The 20,381-nt window shown below is 40.4% G+C and overlaps 2 protein-coding genes across 2 annotated transcripts in view; both read left to right on the top strand.

Annotated features, from left to right (window-relative positions):
* Nucleotides 1–17,966, top strand: part of T265_13375 (hypothetical protein) — a gene marked incomplete at both ends in the record, with an annotated part of 28,346 nt that extends 10,380 nt beyond the window's left edge. Inside the window, 12 exons of the mRNA XM_009168609.1 lie at nucleotides 3,409–3,502; nucleotides 6,510–6,712; nucleotides 6,834–6,930; nucleotides 8,443–8,519; nucleotides 9,724–9,834; nucleotides 11,604–11,817; nucleotides 12,443–12,470; nucleotides 14,173–14,300; nucleotides 15,448–15,747; nucleotides 16,333–16,449; nucleotides 17,157–17,369; nucleotides 17,862–17,966. Of these exons, the coding sequence (XP_009166873.1) occupies nucleotides 3,409–3,502; nucleotides 6,510–6,712; nucleotides 6,834–6,930; nucleotides 8,443–8,519; nucleotides 9,724–9,834; nucleotides 11,604–11,817; nucleotides 12,443–12,470; nucleotides 14,173–14,300; nucleotides 15,448–15,747; nucleotides 16,333–16,449; nucleotides 17,157–17,369; nucleotides 17,862–17,966 (1,687 nt within the window). The remainder of the gene's footprint in view (nucleotides 1–3,408; nucleotides 3,503–6,509; nucleotides 6,713–6,833; nucleotides 6,931–8,442; nucleotides 8,520–9,723; nucleotides 9,835–11,603; nucleotides 11,818–12,442; nucleotides 12,471–14,172; nucleotides 14,301–15,447; nucleotides 15,748–16,332; nucleotides 16,450–17,156; nucleotides 17,370–17,861) is intronic.
* Nucleotides 17,967–19,832: 1,866 nt separating this feature from the next.
* T265_03989 (hypothetical protein) overlaps nucleotides 19,833–20,381 on the top strand; it is a gene marked incomplete at both ends in the record, with an annotated part of 6,412 nt that continues 5,863 nt past the window's right edge. The window contains one exon of the mRNA XM_009168596.1: nucleotides 19,833–19,992. Within this exon, the coding sequence (XP_009166860.1) occupies nucleotides 19,833–19,992 (160 nt within the window). The remainder of the gene's footprint in view (nucleotides 19,993–20,381) is intronic.

Here is a 20,381-nt window from a genome sequence, read left to right as displayed (position 1 = left end):
TGTCCCAATAAACTAACACTCGGCAGGCGACGCTGAAGCTAGTTCACACCATTTTTCAAGCTCTTCCTTTGGCAACATGATGACTATTCGGATGCTCATTGTTTGCGCCTGCTGGAAAAACAAAACGAGCGTGTAGGTGTGCGTTCAGGGACATCATTATTCGCACTGCCTCGTTTAAAACTAAAACGAATTAGACCGACATTTGTCAGGAGAAGGATAGATGTGGCTAATCTTCAATAGGACCACAGCAGATCAAATCCGTGGCGTGACAAATTTTCATGAATGACGAACTATGCACTGGTTATCGCGGAACGTTCATTGCTTGTGATCATTTGTTGAATAATGAAATGGCTGAAATTGGACGTGCATTCGAGTGTGTTTTTACTTGTTCTGGTTCTGGGAATAACTGTGAGACAAAGTATTATCACTTCCCCGTAGTGGTTCTCATGAGAAGAGGAAGAATTCTGACTGTATCAAATCTCCTATGATACAGTTTATTTTGATCTAAACAAACCACAGATAAAGCACAAAGCTTGAGGACTGAACAAGTCTTCGCAAACCTCGTTGAACTACAGACTAAGGAATAATAAGATAACTGGGGATCAGATGGGTCTGACCATCAGCATTCACTCTAATGAACAGTGCTGCGTCCGAATATCAATGAAAATAAGTTAGGACTTAGATGATAATTTCCTACAGGTAACTCTAAACTTCAGTGTATATTGGGAGCTGAGCCTACTTGTTCTTTTGTTATCTGTAAACACTGACATTGTGGCCGGCGATAATTTCCTACAGGTAACTCTAAACTTCGGTGTATATTGGGAGCAGAGCCTATTTGTTCTTTTGTTATCTCATTAAATTATGTACTAGCAAGTCAATCAACCCTGTTTAATCCCTCTTAAATCCGACTGATTACAGTCCGAATTACATTTAATTAACATACTGCATCCAAGCGGCCACAAAACAGATATCGAGTGGCAAACATTTTAAATAAATTTTATCAGACGCTATTGGGCATTCAACGTTTGAGTTAATAGGGTTTACTGAGGTGGACTGAACACAGCAGTCACATAAATTGTGGTAAACAGATCAGCTTTCTACACATACCGTTGGAAAGAGAATCAAGCAAGACAGTCCCACCGTTTTCGGAGCGTAAAGCTTAATTTTATGGTGCAAAAGAGAACACTGAGTGTTACTTACACGACAAATGGTGGTCTATTGTGGTGCCAGCAAGTATGAATTACCCAAACATTCCACATTTCTCGCATTTCTTCAGTTCCAAAAGTGCTTGCCTATGTTAAGCTGGCATTAGAAAGCGATACAGCTTTTCAGAAAGTCAGAAAATCTCCCTTTCTTTAAAGGGAACATTTATGTCTCGCAGCCCAAGAATTACCGCAGAAACGAAATCTTGCATAGTACTAAAGTAAAGGATAAGGTATGAGACTACCTCTGTTTTTGCGAAATTGACGCAAACTGCTCGGAGTTTCTCATAGGATGTTTGAAGATCTGTTCTTACAGAGGATTATGAGGCATCAAGCATCCGAGTAGCACAACAGTTTGCTTGATATGAATATCCTTCTTCAGCCCGCCCAATACTCAACATGATTCACTAAGTGCCACTCAATCGCTTGAAGGCCACCTGACAGTGACAGAGAAGACTCCGGTTTGACTACGTCTGCACTCGCTACGCAAACAAAAACGTCATTCAAAACCATTGAGACTGTACTGATCAGCCAACACCGCCCCTCTGGCTACTTTGAACTAACTAATAAAACCGGTCATGTTGACTCATGATACAAGTCGAAGTTAGGCAAAGAACGAAGGCGGCGAACGAAGCTTGTTTTTATAGACATTTCTTATTGTTGGTGATGCTGACAAGAAACCATATGTTAAAGTCATACGAACATTACGAGTATATATTCCATGAAAGTGGACGAAGCTATTTGGGGTCAGTGGCTCACGTGGTCAAGTAAATGAGGTTAATGACAGAAAAGTATTCTGACATGGAGTGCTGCGTGGACTAAGTCAAGGTAGAACTCAAACACGTTTATTCTGGACTCAAGCTTATGGTTCATTTGGTGGCCCTATAATCCCCTCTGCGACCGACAGTAATCTGGATCTTGTTAGTTTTCTCTTTGCAAGTGTTGTATAACTTTCAGTGGTACATAGATGTATATTGATTATCATCGTGAAAAAATAATTAACCATATCCAGATACTGAAAAATACCTACCAAAATATCGATTAAACCGTCTGGTGAACGGCTAAAATGGGCCTCAGGAAATCCACCTTCATGAAATCCCAACAAAATAATGAGGCGCCGGTAATTAACTCGATGCTTCAGTCTTTTCTGTAAAAGAAATCAAGTCGGGACTTTACATGTCAGATAAACGTGATTGGGGTGCTGGTAAAGCATTGTCTAAACTCAGGTATTAAATGGACTTACTAAGCTGCCCAGCTTGTAGTGATCTGCAACTGTCACCGAATGACAACCCCTGTAGTCGAAGTTCTGCCAAACCACTACACCAGCTCCATTCCTGTTTACCGTTTTAACTTTAAATTTTAAGTAGCTACTTGAGTACTATTTTTAACTGTCACGCTGATTCTGATTTCATATGTAGATTTTAGTTCCCACAACTAGGAGCTTCAGTGGACACACTATTCAGTGACGCATGCCGAGTGATGGGATATAACTTGTAGGGCGTGTAAAAAATGAAGCAGTTAAAATGTCACAATGTTTCCGCCTTACGTTGGGATATATATGAATAGGTGCAAAACCGTTCGTTATGATCAAACAGCGGAAGAGAGATTAGAAACGAACTGGGATAAAAATATTAGTAGTTACATGCTGAAAATTCAAAAGACTGAAAACCGGCTATGAATTCGAAATGGCTTCTATCTATGGGATCAAATTGGATCGTGGGAACTGCATATTGCGGTCGATGCGCTTAAGAGTAGGTGCTGTGATTTGTCAGAGCGGTAACATAATTATGCTTAGTGAGGATGTGGCCTAAAAGGGAGTAACTGAAATAAGTTTCAGGAATAGTGTTCTGACGATCAAATGAGCTTCAAGGGAACTGCGGCGTTCTCGAAATCCACCGATTCATGATTATGGAAGTACTTAGTACACAGATGGATAGGAAAAACGAGCAACGGACCCAAAACAAAATTTTTTGTGTAAGGCCTTTTGTCAGGTGCAAATAAATGCAATATACACACAACAAATGCTGTAAAGCTGAGGTGATTAAGATACGTGAAAACGGTTGTTTTTATTTCGAATGACTTTAAAGACTTCTGCACAAAAACTGGGGCCCTTTACTTCAATAATCATCGAGCAAGCTTTATTTACCGAACGTCCTGTAGATGCAAGAGATGAAACACATCCTCTCTTTTACAACTGTTATTTCAGTAATTATACTTCCGTCACGAAAAATGAATCAAGACTGACAGCTAGTGGTTACGTGAATGAGAATATTTACCACTTTACACTACCTGATGTGGTGGTAAGTATCAAAAAATATCATGCGTATGAGTTTCTGCAATTCCGTTGGCCCCAACCACCTTCCTGTTTTTGCTTCAAAGGAATTTTATGAAGCCCTCATACATAAGAATAGTTTGGTCTATATGACTGGAGTTCTTCTTAATCAGTATACGTATACACCAATGTTCAACCGGTTTTTTGTGCCTACGGAAAACCCGTGTTGTACCAATATTTGGGGAAACGTTGGGAATACAGTGACGCTGCTTGCAAATGGATCCATCTGGGCTCCCACTAGACCGGAATTCAACTGGTGTTTGTTTACGGCAGCATCAAATTAGGTTATTTTTTACGAAGTCAAGTAAAATATTGGCCGAATATCGCCAAATATTCCATTTAGGATGACAACTAAAAGGCACGTTGCTTCACTGAATACCGGTTACTTGTGTAGGAAGATCATAGTTATTTTATCAAAACTTTGAGTTTACTTTGTGAAAGAGTTCTTCATTATTCCTGCTCGGCCAGTTTTAATGTTTTTATACATATAATCAGAATTAAATGCGTACAAGCGGCAGGATTGCCGCGCTAGACATATGTTTGAAATTTTGGCATTTCCAGCAAAGAGGCGAAATCCAAAGTTGCGGTGTGGAGCTTAGCGACGGAAACATAGATATTAACTTCCGACTTTTGCCCAAATTATTTGCGTCTGATTTTCTACAGATCCCCACTTGAAAACCAGTTTGTGTAGGCACTCGCAAACCCACACTAGTTCTTAGCATGTTCTCCAGGCGTTGAAGGGTGTGTTCCATATCCTATGAATTGTATTATTCACTAAAATTGGATGGAATGACTAAAGTGAACTGAAACCCACTGTGAACAAATTTCTGGAAAACCTTTTTCCAAAACCGCATATAAACAGTAGCGCCGAAAATTTTGCGGACTAGCTGCCCGAACATATAAGCGTGCATACTAACCAAGGTTTCAACAATTTTGAAAATATCAGACGAGAATTTTTCTATCAAGGACTCTGGCATCGGCATACGCACCGGCATATGCATATGGGATGTCTCACGGTCACCAGCTCCTCAATTATGCAACTAGATTTACATTGCGGTACACCTTTGGCAGGAACTTTATTGTGCAGGGTACACTGTGTATACAAGCAAATAAATTGCAAGACCAGCAAACAGATGCAGTAACTTTATCGCACTTATACAGATTATTGCATAAATCTCTAAACTGCGAAAGTTTGATTCGCTTGAGGTAAGTGGATAGATTTTAAAGTTGAACAGACAGAAAAACTCAGAAGGGCAACAAATTTACGATAGAGTAGTGTTAGATATTAAAAAGCGCTGCCAATATTCGCACCACAGTTTTGAATTTTGAATATGAAAAAGGCTAGAAAATGTTTGCTATGAAGTGACGTCACAATTGAACAGATTTCTTTGATGATTTGGAGGTCCAGAAAATCATCAAACCGCCTAAGTATAAAACAAAACTGTCCGGATGCAAAGATGCTATTTTCTCAAGTAATCAGGTGGAGATCCCAGCGAGCTTCATTTTTACATCGCATTAGCAACTCCTAGACAAGGAATCAATTCCCTCTTTTGTCGAGAGGCGGTGTCTCTGAAGTTCTTGGTTTTATGTGAAAGCTGATAAATACGGAAAACGAAGAAAACATCTCGGTCATTCCAACAGCTTCCCATAAAAGGAGAAACGCTGCGATTTTTTTCATGTTGAGACCCGCAGATTCCCCTATAAAATGTGTCAAAATACCCTAGGAATAACATAAGAGAAACAAAGTAAATCAAAATCGAAATAAATAGGTTGACAGATGTGACTGTAAATACTGTAGAGGATTTTTAGCATTCAAGTTATCGTGCCAAGCTTTGGATGACTTATGAAATATCCAAATGTCGGTCAGCTAATTTATCATTGCAAAGTTAAAATTTCTAACAATCTATCTTTACGTAGTTCGTCCTAGTATTCCTAGAAAAACAAAATGTCCTAACACACATTAAAGTTTAGACACATGGAAACGTTTGAAAATGACAAATACTGTGCACATTTTATGGTGTATAACGTTTCATGCAGCAAAGGTTTGCGAAAACATCACAATAGCCGTATTTTCTGGGACTGTACGAACCCTTCAATTGAGAGTACACTATTTTTGACACCATACCACTTGAAATATTAATTATGGTTCATGTTGAAAAACGCCCAGCGTACCTCAAATGCACCAGTTTCGTTTGTTCATGACATTTCTCCAATGGATACAGCAATCTCAAGTCTATGGGTCGATATTCTGGTTTAATCAGATTCCTTTGGCTAATTTCAGGAAGTCGCAAGAGAAGTGTTCAACTCGCCCAACATATCGACCTTGCCGATGGAAAGCGCTGGTGGACTTGCAGTTATGGCTTCCCATTTCGAATCGACATATACCTTCGTGAGTTTATTCTCAGCTGTTGTACATAAACTAGTTAAATATGGTACATTCCGCCAGACATGGTCAGCAGATGCATGCGCTTTTGGAAAAAAGTTAGGTGGAAAAGAATTCAGAGTAATGAATCAAGGAAGTTAGCCAAGGACAACTGATGACAATCATACAGACAGATAGACGGGGGCGGGTGAAGTAAATGTGCATTTAAACGGGAGAATAAAGTAACTGTAAGCCCATATGAGTTGACCTTTCGAAGTAAGCTGTGCAGCCAAATCGTATTTATTATTTTTAACGACATTTAAGGAGGGGATGATAGGTTTCGAATGTATAAAGCCATCATTAGCACTGGGATAAATACCAATTTATTATGATCACCTGTAAGTTGACCCAAAGGTCTTTCACTTGTAAGGCTATCACAAATTAACGCACACGATGCAAAAATTAAAACCGCTGCACGCGCAGGACTGGCTTTTCCTGACAAAAAAATTGGTAATCGAAAATTTTGAAATCCACTATCTCCTTTGGAGTAAAAGATCTTGCTCAGCTCATCCATGTTTTACCTACAAAAGAGATAGCTAAATGAATAACACAGACTGGGAGAACATTATGTTCACAAATAAAGGAACACAACGCTGCTGTCAAGAGGAATGACCCCCTGTCCTTGATATCCATACACGAGGATCAAGAAGGCCACAAATTCAACCTGGAAAACGCGAAAATTTTGGCATACGGAGATACGCGACGCGGAAGAGAATTTCTGGAAGCATGGTACTCTACGGCAGGTTCAATCAACCGGTGCATCGAACTGGATCCAATTTACGCACCTCTACGTGCGAGAGATCAACATGGCAACCGAAACACTCAAGGAGGACCGAATAATGGATTAACAAACGAAGAAACAAGGAACTCTTCGGAGTCAACTCAATAAAGTTCACAACGGAACTCGGAAGGACAAAGGTCACTCCAACACCTACCAGACTACGGTGGCGAGGGATGCCAAGTTCAAAGGTCACGTGGGCGTCGGCGAATGAGGACATGGGATAAAAGAACAACCAGTGGGACCGCCCGACGGAATAACTAAGCGCGGTCAAAGGTCACCCTTGGCTACCAGCACGTATATCAACACACTCGTAACACTACTGAACGCACAGCCACTAACCCACCGCTATGCACAACTACGCACTGATGATGTCACCTCGATTGGTGATGAAACGTTTGCAACCAAATTGCCCAGCTCAGCGAACAAGCCAACGACCATGAATAGCACACTTTGCAACACCAAAAATGGTACTTCACGTAAATAGCATTTAAAAACGTTTGAGAAGAAGTTGCCACATGCTGCCTGCACACACACATACCTGCCTCTGGCAATATGTTTTACCAGGATTTTACACGTGACCATTTTATCTTGCCACATATGCAATGTTGCTTTCCACTCCCTGGCTGGAATGAAGAGTTTTAAAACGTAGGCCATCACGTCTTCTTAGCAAATCAGAAGACAAATTTGATTTTTGACGGAAATCTGTTGACCTCTTGAGATATAACTCCAAAAATGTTACATGCCCTTACACGTTTCTCACTTCTCCGCATGTTCCCGAGTACGGGAGATAGGTTCAAGGATCACATGATAAGATATACATTTGATGAATCAAAATTTATCAATTTGCAGTAGTGGCTGAGTTATGTAACCCTGTTGCGAAGGAAGGGGTCGCGATACTTTCTTCCGAAAAATCCAATAATCAAGCTTTAAGGGTACCAAATTTTATTCAAATGAAGGAGAGTACTTAAATGACGCCCTCTTATGCACAAAACTATGAAGATAATGTCAAAAGAAGCCATTTTCCGAGAAATTCATACATTTACAGCGATCAGTGCAAAAAGAGCATGAGCGGTTGGCATCTCCGCTTTCTTTCTCGTTCCTTGAATGACATGGCCTTATAAGTTTTGGTTCGATTGTGCGAGTGTTTGATCGAAGGCTCAAGTTTATCCATCACTTCCGGTTACAAACTTTGCGGGGAGTTTGAGATAAGCGACGTCTGTACCTTCTTCTCTGTACACTCACAGTTGAAAGAGCCAAAAGCACGCATAGGATAGAAGAACCTTCTGATGAAATTGAACACTAATGGTACGACAGCGTCCTCATCGAACGCATGATATCAGTGTTCAACACCGATGCTCCACTGCCAGAAGAACAAACGTGTTTATATATTCTATGGTAAAAGGCCAAAGTACTGCAGAATAAGTAAGTAAGGGAATAAGTGACTGATAATCTCATAGATGTTGAGAGTTTCTAGCACTGGAACCGATTTTTACGTTTATTTTACTATTGAAGGAAGCGATTAACAGCTGTCCATGGGAGATGCTGAAATTTTTATTCGATTTGTTTGAGGTTGATATCAGATTCACATCATTTTGATGCATACAACAATATGTACGCAATGTTAGCATATGCAATTTTTTCATCGACCATTATATGGTAGCACTTAATGATTTGAATCTGTTTTCTTCGTTTTATCCATCTACAGGGGGAGATTATGGCCATGAGTGTTGGTAAACCCCTGCACATTTCCCACTTCTTGTTGGCCTTTTTGTATAACACAGGGTATGTAACATCCCTCAAGATGATTTCAAATATCAAAAACGGCATTCTTGTTCCTTATGCGAAATTTTTCAAGGGAGAAAATTTCGTTGAAAAAGCAATGATAGTATTTTCTACAAGTCTAGTTGCATCAACTTTATACTTCGTAGTGACAAGTAGAGCATAAAATACAGTAGAATACACTAACGCCTCTTCCAATAACCACGAAAATTTTTATTTCGAAGAACGGCAAAATAGTGTAATATTTGGGTGCTACAATTGTATTCATTCTATCTTTATTGTATTATGCAATGATTTTAAAATACACTAATCAACTACTACTAGACACGATGTAAAAAGGTTGGTCGATAAAACTGGATAACAAATGACACAGAAATTCTGAAACCGGATTTAAACAAGTTTTCTGTCAGCGTTAGCCGAATGCAGCGTTTTCAATATATCAACCTATTTGCTTCGTTCTATACCAACAAAATAAGTGACCATGTTTTTATCCTAACTTTTATTCTGATTATGAGTGGCAACTGGATTACAGGGTTCACGCTGAAAAACGCTGAAAAAAAACCAATTAACCGGGACGAATAGAACGTTCACAGATGGAATTGTCTGTCTCGAAAAAGTATATACTTGGAACAATACATGAAATTCAAACACCACTGAAAGTAGCTTAAAAAGACTTATTATCAAAATTTCTGTCTTAAATAATGTACCACAAAGTAAGTATGGATAAGACTTAGATGTCGGTTGTTGCTTCAAACGGTACTGTTGACAGATCCTCTTTCTCGGGATACTACATTCAGGACTGCCAAAGTAGTCAAGCCCCTGATTTGTTGGGCACGAATAAATACCAATAAAACGCAAGCAAATCTTAATAGCGGAACAAATGTTACATTTACCTGGTAAACATCCAATTTAGATAGAACACTGTTTAGAATTTTTTATAGGGTATTATACTCTTGTGTTGTACTGAAAAAATGGAAGCATAAGATGGTGCACATGATTTTGTGCCGCAAATCTAGTTGCTTATTATTAGTCCAGTAGATAATGTCCGCTAAGTAGTTCAGGCTTTAATAATAAGTCTAGTGTCATTTTCTCAAGAATCCTTCTCTTTTAACCAGCTGAAATCATGCTGTGAAGTTAGGTTTATGTAAAACGCCGAATCACCATCCATAACTGAATTTCTCGCACCGGAATTGTTTTTCCGCTTCAGCTGGTATCACGTCAGTGATGTCCATGCAGCCGCACCTACTTGGGGAAAGTCTGCAGGTGAAGAGTTTCTGACAAAGTCTTGCTACGAATACGTAAAACTCAAACGAAGCAAGTGAGTAGTGGTTGCCATTTTTTCTACGCACACAGAGCCGAAACCTGGCTGTGATTAGCTCTAACCATTCCATTCATAATCTTGTCTTTACTCCATTTTTCCTGCTGGCTAGTTGCGGTCAAACCTTAGATATCTGTATTTCTGTATGGGAAATGCAAAACGTCTGTTGAAAAACCAAAAAGTGCCTTTTAAACATGTTATGAATTACTCGAAATTGAAATGACCACGTAGTGAGGCACGTTTTTCTCAATCTTATGCCAAACAAATCACCACACTTGGGTTATTTATTGTGAATGCACTTTAAACGTTTCTACTACAAAGTCTTAACACGAGTAGCTAACAGAATTCATTTTTGCTCCAACATTTCTGATTGAGAAAACAATGCCGTTGAAGTTGACCTAACTGGCTACCATACAAACCTTATGAGTGTTCTTTTTAATGGTCATACTAAGTCGTAAACTTAGTATTAATTTTTATTGACAGTCTTAGTACGAGCCAGATAATGTGCAAAATTTTCTTTTAGAAAGTCAGGTAAAATAATGTCATTTTGCGTTCTATTACTCAAATTACTGAGTAGAAACCGTCGTAGTGGGTAGAGCGAAGCAGTCCTGATTGCAGAAGAAATGCGATAAACCTGTTATTAAATTTACCCTGGAGACTCGTACGAAGGCCAAAGAACTACATATGGACTATTTCGATGGGAATTATATATGTTTATGCCTACTTACAGCGTGTGTGGTTGAGCATAGTTTATCTACTATCTTCCCCAAAGCTACTGCAGAGGTCTTGTTACAAAATGCTCTCTAATATTTGAACTTGGTGTTTAATGTCCGAGTTAAATGGTCCTCGCTGGCCATATGTTTGGTTTCCGTTTGTACGTTCTCAGTAAAATTAATTTGTAAGCGATGGTGTAGAACTTGCGGAAACATTACTCTGTTGAATCATAATCCACATATCTTGACAAAAGTAGTAGCAAACGCGTGTGGCTGGTCAGACGCAATACTTTAGGTGAGTCCAAATTGGGTTGTTGGAATGAGGTAAAGGTAACAAGCCGCCCAGATATCGTCTTAAACCGGTTCAACCTGATCTGTTCGCCATAATCTAGCTTCTATGAGAGCGGAATTCATGCTCAAAGCTTCGCATCTTTGCTGATGAAGAGCACCAGAACAGAAAGGCAGCCATTTGCACAGATCTCCTGCAACTACAATCAATAAACAAGTTTTTCTTCTGTGTACCCATATCAAATGTAACTTCTGCTCATCTGCTTGTGAAACCAGTTTAAGTAAATTAAAAAAAATAGTAAGCTATCCCCCATGGGGCAATACCACTCTCGGGTCTGTTGTTCTTCTTCGACAATGTAACTTCTGCTCATCTGCTTGTGAAACCAGTTTAAGTAAATTAAAAAAAATAGTAAGCTATCCCCCATGGGGCAATACCACTCTCGGGTCTGTTGTTACTTCTTCGACAGCCTGCGACCGTTTCGCTTTCCTCTCGGCCCACATGGCGGGTGTAGTGCACTAAATTTTTATAATTATTATGCTTTAATGGAATTCACATTGGAAGTATTTCACGGACTGTTCTGTCTAAGAAACTATTTTGTCCTTCATTTAGCTATATAAATATCAGACCAACGCGTTATGATTTCCAGTGTGAGTCGGAAAGAGAAGACTACTCTAAATAGATTACACCCTCAGTGAAAGTTAAAATTAGCCGATTTATTTTTGGTGAACGATTTGTCATAGCTAATCTACTTTTTACACTATTCCCAGAAATCAACCTCCAACCCCGTTCTGTGGCTGGGAAGAAGTAAATGCGCCAGCCTGTCTGCCAGACCGCAGCGGTTATGGGTTGTGTGACATAGTTAAGATGAGACCTTCTACGCCTTTGACACACACCGTCGATCCACCAGAAACAAACGTTCACTACCGTAGTGACCACTTCGGCGGACCACGTGTACAGTTTAATTACTGTCCAATTATTGAGGTAAGTTGAATAAAAAGAAATTTATAGCTCCTTAGAACCTATGTGTTGCTCTTCTGGCTACCTTGTTTAAAATTGCTTGAGGGTGCGTGGTGTAGTGAAGTCAAAGATTACATGGTTACCGCCAGCGCTAACGGTACGTAATACATAGGTCTCTTTGCTTCCTAACAATACAGTCAAAAAAGGGAATAAAGGCGTAAATGTTTCACTTCAAAATAGTGTGAATTTTTCATTTACCTCAACGACGATTGACTTATTAACTCAATCACCTGCAGTCGACAATTTTGTCACAAAACGATCACCCTTTGATAAGAGCACCTTGTGGGCTAGATAGCCTGTCAGGCTACTAACAAATGAAGAAATAACGAGTTGAATTTTTTTCAGAGATGGTCACTGAAATGCTATTTTGGCCCTTTTAAATAAGACGGTACGAGTATGCACGCATAAACAACGTTCGTGTGCTACAAAGTACACTGCTTCGAGATGACTGCGACGTCATTTTCACATTTGCGCTGTTAGGCTGGTCACTCTGGAATTCCATTATCTCGTGCATATTGCGGTTTGTCTATTCACAACTGTTGCTTTACCTTTACCTTTATTAATATTATTTTTGGTTTCATACTTATAGATGGATATATTTATGACTGAATGGCATAGTATGTATATACAAGTATATATATATATTCATATAACTCCGGGTGGTGCTCCAAATGAAACACAAATTTCCTTGGTGTAACACACAAACTTCACAAACAAATTCACGCCAACTCAGCTGACGTAAAGGTTTACAACAAGCTCCATAAAAGAAGCTGGAATAAGCTCCCATCCACGAAAGCTCACAAAGGAAACGCTTTCGGGTTAGGAAGCGCTTTCGGTGCTCTTTCCGAGGCCGGGAAGGTATTCCTTTCTATCAGCTAGGATTATGTGGATATGGTGAAACGTTTCGCCCAATTTTCGCATCAATAATGAGTTCGATCCATGTTGCTACGAAGAGTTGTCTGTTTACCGTCAGCCATCTGGAGTTGCTAGAGATGTGCTTTTCAAGCAAGTTCCGGAGACGGTCAGGGGGATTTTTCTGTAAAACAATCGATAGATAACATCCACCGTTTCGTTTTCATCACAGATTTTCAAATTAAGGAGCCGAAACACCATGCAAACCTTGGGCAAATTTTTAAAAAATCAAAACTTCTCGCATTTTGAAACTCCTGCTCACAAGCAGACTAAACCCATTCAATCACGGTTGTTAAAGATGTTGCATGAATTCCATCCGAATAGGAAATTACATAGGGAATCCTCTATTCACTCTGGACTGACTGCATAATGTTACTCTATCATGGACTTTTTGTTTGTTCTTGATCTTCTTTTGAAGTCGTTACCTGGGAAGCTTTGAATAAGATGCGGTTCACCCATGATTTTAATAATGACACAAAATTGTAGGTTTCTAATGTTTTGCCTAATGCATTTGCACGTCCTCGATGAAGAACTTAGGTACACGGTATTGAATGAATTTGCTACTTCCATGACCAAGTATTGATTTGCACTATCTATGTGGTTCTTTCCGCAAGTAAAACTGCCATGATCGAAGATGGCAGATTAGCCAAGTCTGTTAAAAAATAATAAGACGAAGCTTTGAAATTATCACTCTTGAACAAGGGGCTATCTTCTATGAGTTCTAGAAACGGAATGTGAACGCAGTTAATATATTTCGACATCACTTTTGTCTTATTTGTAAGCAAAAAATGAGAAATTTATATTCTGGTTGTTTCAAATTTACAAACATTTGGAGGAAACTAGGTTGAATTTCTATTGTTCAGTTACCTGTCATCTTTGAATAGCACGGTATCAATGGAATAAGTATAGAAGCATACTTTATACTATAAGAAAAATTCATACCCAGGATGAATGGCACCCCAGTTACTGTAATCAAGCTTGGGTTTAGCTTAAGTCAAAAGTTTAGACACGCTGTTGTTTGAAATGCCTAATTTAGCATCATTAATGCCAATGGGTGTTTGAGTTACTAACTGCATTATGAACGCAATCCTTCCATTGTAGCAATCGAAATTGACCAAACTGTGGTATCGAATTAGCCATGTGTGTAACCAAGAGGTTGACACAATTGACGGTGAGTTGATGGAATGTTTTGTCTTAAAATAAAACGTTGAATAACTTGGTTTTTATGACACCACAAGTAAGTCGGCTGAGACTTGATTTTAAATTTACTGCGAGCTCACTAGTTAACCAAGATTCTTTTCGGAATGGGGTTTCCTTGAAGCAGACTGACTGCAATGTAAAATTTGTGATTGAGCAGGGACAATGGCGCTGTTTAAAATATATGACTTTTTTTAATAACAATTCTAGATAATATTGCACTCGAATCCTTTGGAGGGCAGTCAGTATGCCTTGACCACGACCGCCAAGATCCGTGGCGATTTCACAGTGCGGACGGGTTGATTGACCTTGATAATTATGGTGCTTCATGTCATCAAGTAAGTTGAACGCTACTGATCACAATTGATGAAAGTGAATAAAAGAGTAACCGAAACCATCAATATTCTCCACAAATAGTCACACCTGAAGTACATCACTCCACACAGAATAACCTCCTGGGAGTTTTACTTGGTTGTTTTTCTTAAAATAACATGCACCTCAGCATAACATGACCATTGATGTGGTGATACATTGGTAATTAAAAGGTAGCTGGTGAACCGCGGATACATACACTCTGTCCGTTACTTTCAGAACACGATCTCAAAAGTGGTATTAACCGTCATTCATCAGCGAAATAAGAAAGCTTAATTTGGGTTTATCCCTTACGGCAGGTTAAACTTAATGCTGTAGGTGTGACGGGCTAATCAGAGGTAGGCCTGTGTAGACAAATGTCATCGAAAAGCTGACTTACGAAAACAGTTCACTTTACGTACCGACTTCTAAACTCTCAGGACACTTAGATTTCAATATCGCTGTTGTTAACTGATCAAGAAATCCGTCAGACGTCGTCTTTGAGCGAGGAAGGGAAGGCTGGACACACTTGTCTTGCACATCAGGTGACCAGAATTCGAATTTCAGTACACTAAAGGATATGGACTAAATTCAGCTCTCAAAGAGAACAAATTTTAGTCCGTTTTAATCCCTTGTTCGGTGTACACAAATCAGAATATCAAGGCTACGATAAGGGAACTGTTCAAACTCGAGTGATACGGGCAGTGCTTTAAGTCTGTTTATCAAAACATCAACCCTATGATGACCATTTGCGTCAGGCAAACGTGTTCTTCATTTAGGTTGTCTATACAACGCTACCAAGAACAAATCACTGCCTATCTCAGTTCCCGACTAAGAAAATCTTTGAATAAGTTCATTACAAACAGTCAGTTACAAAGATCTGCCAGGCGAAAATGCTGCTCGTTTCGAATACATCAAAAACAATTTCGTCTTTTAAAAAAAAACTTATGGAGACAGATATACGCCTTAAAAGATGTTCAAGCTACGAAGTTCGAGAGAAGTGATTGAAGGACGGAAAAAAGCAAACAAATACTACAGTTTAAGCTTTTGTTGTTTATCCAGTAATTCGGAATTAACCAAACTGATTCCAGTGAAAAATTACTCTACAAATTAGAAATGCGGCTCATGATTCAGGACAGTGCTGGGGCATTAAAGGAAGAAATGCTTGAAAAGTCTTTCATAACCACTTCTCTGCTGTTTTATGGATGTACGTTTTCTACTTGTAACGTGCAACTAACACAAAAATCGTGTCACAACCCCTCCATTTCACTGCTACAGCACAAATGCACACTAGGTAAAGGCTTGCAGCTCGTTTTTGGAAACACTACCTACGTTTGTCCAGTTGAGGGAGGATCAATCAAAATTGACGTTACGACGGAGAAAGGCAAACTACAAGGGTCAGTGCACTGTCCGATCTGTGGGACACTGTGTAATGTGAGTTCACTTAACATCGAATGGTGTTATTCACCCCACTGAATGTTCACTTATAAGGATATTCCGTAAAAGTTCCGCCGGTATAATCCGCAGTTCCTTCAAGGATTCTGGTTGAAAGCAATCTTCCAGTCGTTATCACGAGTGCATAATTATGTTTACAAGTTTCCCATATCCGAGCGGTTGATAATTAACTGGAACCAGTTATCTGGTTAGTTCTACCGTCTTGCTTGTTCCAAAAAATGGCCAAACACTTGATTGGAGGTAACACTTCAGCATAGTGGAATTCCAGTAATCTGTGTAGCGTTGCAATGCGATGAACTGCGTGCATGATAGTGTGCACTAGTTTACGATGATGGGAAAATCAGGTTTTTTGGGTTTTCCAATCGCTCATCACACACACAGGCACATACATGCAGCGACTCGGCACATATTTTCGTTTCAGATCTAAGGGAAATTCATATGCATGGTGTACTTGGAAACACTAATGAAAAATCACGTTATTCCTTCAAAAAGCACTGTATGACTGTTACGGACATCCAGTATGTTGCTGACAATGAGAGTACTCTTTTGATTTTTTTTATTTAGGAAACTGTATGCAACCCATCAGCACACGGAGACCGGATGGAAGAAAGTGTATCCGTAACCCAAGATGTTTTGCACGACATTGAGGAACAAGTGCCCGCTGAACATCACCCCGAAGAAGTAAGTTATTTTCTCATAACGGTTGAGTCTGTACGATATGTATTTGTTTGTTACTTCAAAACCGTACCCTTAGTTCAAGAGAATAAGTGACTGTTGCATCGTGCATCAAGACATGGGAAGCTGTTTTCAAGGTTAATAAACTCATTTTTTGAGTCTTTCACTCGATGGCATTAATCCAGGCAGTAGGTCATTTTCGAATTTATTACGGACGGACTGAGCACTGTTTCATGGAGAGTTCTGATGAGAAAATGTGCAGCGGACTTATTCACAGTAGGTAAGAGAAGATAACGGCCGCATGAGGTGCCCAGCATGCGCAATGTCCGCTGAAAGCATGATGAGGCGTGATGTTGTGTGTTGTGTGATATGTTGATATCAGACATACAAAAAACTATCACTGCTACAAATATCGTATATTCCACAATAAATAATCTCAAATCAACTAGGTCACTCAGTAATAACCATCAGCAAGCTGGCAAGAACAAACAAAATGAAATCTGTAGGGGTGGAACAGACTGTGGTCTACATTCCGAGGATATGCCAGTTAAAACATTGTTTCTGGTAACTGATATACAACATAACAAAGCCACTGTGATGTTACAACTTCTGAAGAATCCCTGATTCGTGGGCACTTTCCTGAATTTGTCTGTGGTTTCCAACAGTTTGACGTATATACCCTTAACTATCGGTTCCAGCTGGTGCACGAATAGGTAAATTCGCAAATTCCACTAACACACTTATTACTGGATGTAGTCCACGTCCCACCAATACTGAAGACGGAAGGCGACACGTTGGGAGAACAGTTAAATATGGACAACATCAAAGAGAATGCCATGGACACTGATGAACACAAGGGGGGATTGGCCAAACTCTTGCGTTTTATAGGTTTCTCGCCTCACCAACATACACGTACCCAGCTACGGGTGAACACGATCTGCTTCAGTGTCGAAGGACGTGGACGTGATTGAGCATGCCACCAACCATGGTCTATTTATACATTTGTCCATAGAATAAGCAGATTCTGAGCCATGTGGTTTGGCGTGTATTTGGGCAATCCAATCGCGAAGACAGACATACTTTTCGAATTAGACGACTGGCAACATAGTATCGAAAATCATGTGCTGATTGGAAGAAGATGATGGAAGGAGGAGATGCACGATCGCACCATAATGGTGTAGCCGTGAACAATGTGCCTGCGTTCTGCATGAAATCTTGACATTGCATGACCAACGAACAAACCAATCGGAATGTTTCAGGTCACGAGATATGTCGGAGTAGACAGCTGATTCGTACGGGGATCGGGTGAAGGCACCAAATTCCGATGCTCGCCCACGCCAAATACATTTCGTTTCCCCCACTCATCGGTTCTACCCGAATGTGCAAAATCATTAGCTCAAATTGTTTCCATCCAATAGGATTCCGAACCATCAGCCGCAACTCATACAGAAGGTGAATCACGTGCAGAGGTGGTCGGTCAGCAGAACGTCCTCCGAAATACCACCGAAACTGAACAGGATCAGGTAAGAATCATAAACCACTGGTAGATGAGGCTGTTTCCAGACTGTTTCGCATCACACGAACCAGTAGCCTACAATCGCACACAATCTAGTTCCGCATGACTGCAAATTTCGCCGCATGCAGACTAGCTTCGCTTCACACCATTCTGTACTCAAATCCAACACTGTACATTCTGGCATGCGTTCTTGTGTTTAGAGTTTGCCAATCCTCGGCAGATCACGAGCGTCACATCTCGAGATGATATTCTGATCACACACGCACATGCACACAGGCAAACACGCACACACACACACACGTACTCAAACACCCACGGGAACTTGACCACAGTGACCATGACTCGGCCCCACATCTAGACCGTTGTACAATTGTCTCAGTTTGTCTGATACGAGCGTCTTGATATGTTGACGAAGGGGTGTTTCGAATCATATAGAATCATATATGTAGAATCGTATATGGCGAGCTTGAGTCCGGGGCGATCAAATTGCCCAGCTCTGTGAAAAAGCAAACGATCATTTCTGGCATGCGTTCCCCGCAGGGTTACACAACCACTTCGGGCAAGTTTAGCCAGATTACACAGCTATTTATCGCATGGCTGAAGCATAAATGATTTCCTCTTCTTGATCTGAAGGAGCACAAAATCTGATAATAGAACAGGTCGCAAATCGCACTTGTGAGTTGCAGGTTGTGGCATGACGAAACTTATATCGTAGCTGATTTGCATCCATTGTGAACGGAATATGCTAACTCATCACAGAGTCATTTGGTTCGCTGGCCACCAAAGACCTCATTTTCACAAATCAAAACATCATGTTTAGGAGTTTCGGGCCGAATTTTGGTTCCATAATCCACGAGGATGTTTGCTCATGACAACATCGTATCATTAGTTTCATTTTTATCTAAAAGAACCGCACCAGAGGCCAGATAGGCGTCTTTTCAAGAGTTACATTAAAGGAGCACAAACTGATGTACGATTCCGGTGTTGCATGTCCCAACGGGTGCTGATGAGAATATCTTAACCAATCACCGCTCTCCTTTTAGGAGACTCATCAGAAAGCATCTATCGCCGAAGAGGATGTGGTAGACGGATCCGTGAGCCAAGAGGAATCTGTACCAAAGCAAAATGCAGGGGTGAGTCCAAGTAATGCGAAATTGTTGCTATTTCCTCCAGTCTTCTGTTTTAGATACTATACATAGTTTAATAATCCTCACAATAGAGATAGTAGAAAAACTTGTTTACCTGGACAGCTGCATCGTTCCAACTGGTCTCGCAAGAGATTATATATCCATTCGCATTGAGAAAACAAGAGCAGGTGAAACTGTGCCGTGTGAACCTGTGTGAACCTGTGTCGTAGGCGTGATATCAGCTTATTTGTCAATGTTCAAATTTACAATGCTGCAGGCGCGACATATTAATATGGATCAGAAATCTGCGTGCTGCGCGCCGAGGACGTCAAGAGACTTTCAGTGTTTGACCATCGATGTCTTCGGAGCATTGCTCGAGTGTAGCGGGAACACCGGATAAGCAATGTCGAATGGCATACGAAGGAAATAACTGAACTTCAATTGGTGAACTGACTACACTGCGTAGGTTGCGCTGGCCTGGCCACGTTCTGCGTGTGCCAGTCAACAGACGTCCTCGAGGCCTCCTTTTCACACAACCAGGTGAAGGGTGGGAACGGGCCAGAAGCGGTCAAACAATATCTTGGCTGAGAAGCATAAAAACCATTAGCAGCAAACTCAGCTGCGCTGGCCGCTGGCGACCTTCTGAATGGGAAACCCGAAATGGACCACATCAATGGTGAGAGACATTGTCAGACGTGGCCAGTCAAGCTCTTAATGGCATTCGTGCATCAAAGCTACTACCTTTAATGCATAGCTCCATTTGCAATCCCTCATTTAACGGTCCACTGACAGTGCAGTATTTACGAGCCAATTTATCAGCCCCCATTTCTAATGCGCAGTTACCTACCCCACCTCCCCGAATCATCGGTGAACGGAAATGTTGCGGCTACAACCACTGTACGACAAGTACACTGTAGGAAACCACGCGGTTCTGACAGCTGCTACTGATGATAATGACAACAATTTCTAAATTCGTCTTATGGTGCGGCATTTGGAGGTATACTCATTCTGTGAGAAGATGGGAAATACAAGTTCCCTACTGCGAACAGATTCCGCGAAATTCGCCATAAGAATCACCGGTGAGAAAGCAGAATTTCATCACCTTTTTCTACTCCAAGCCGTTACTATTTTAACTTTTATGGAGAGCAAGCTAATTGCTCGTTAGCTAGTAATTTCAGATGGAAAATAACACACAATGTGGGCAAAATTGTATTCGATGTCAATGTTACAGATAGTGAAAAAAACTTCACAGGTTATTTGTCAGTGAATATGACGTTTTATCTCATTGGTTGGAT

This window comes from Opisthorchis viverrini (genome assembly GCF_000715545.1).
Source record: "Opisthorchis viverrini unplaced genomic scaffold opera_v5_61, whole genome shotgun sequence".
NCBI classification, from domain to species: domain Eukaryota; kingdom Metazoa; phylum Platyhelminthes; class Trematoda; order Opisthorchiida; family Opisthorchiidae; genus Opisthorchis; species Opisthorchis viverrini.
This window is presented reverse-complemented; position numbering and strand designations above follow the sequence as displayed.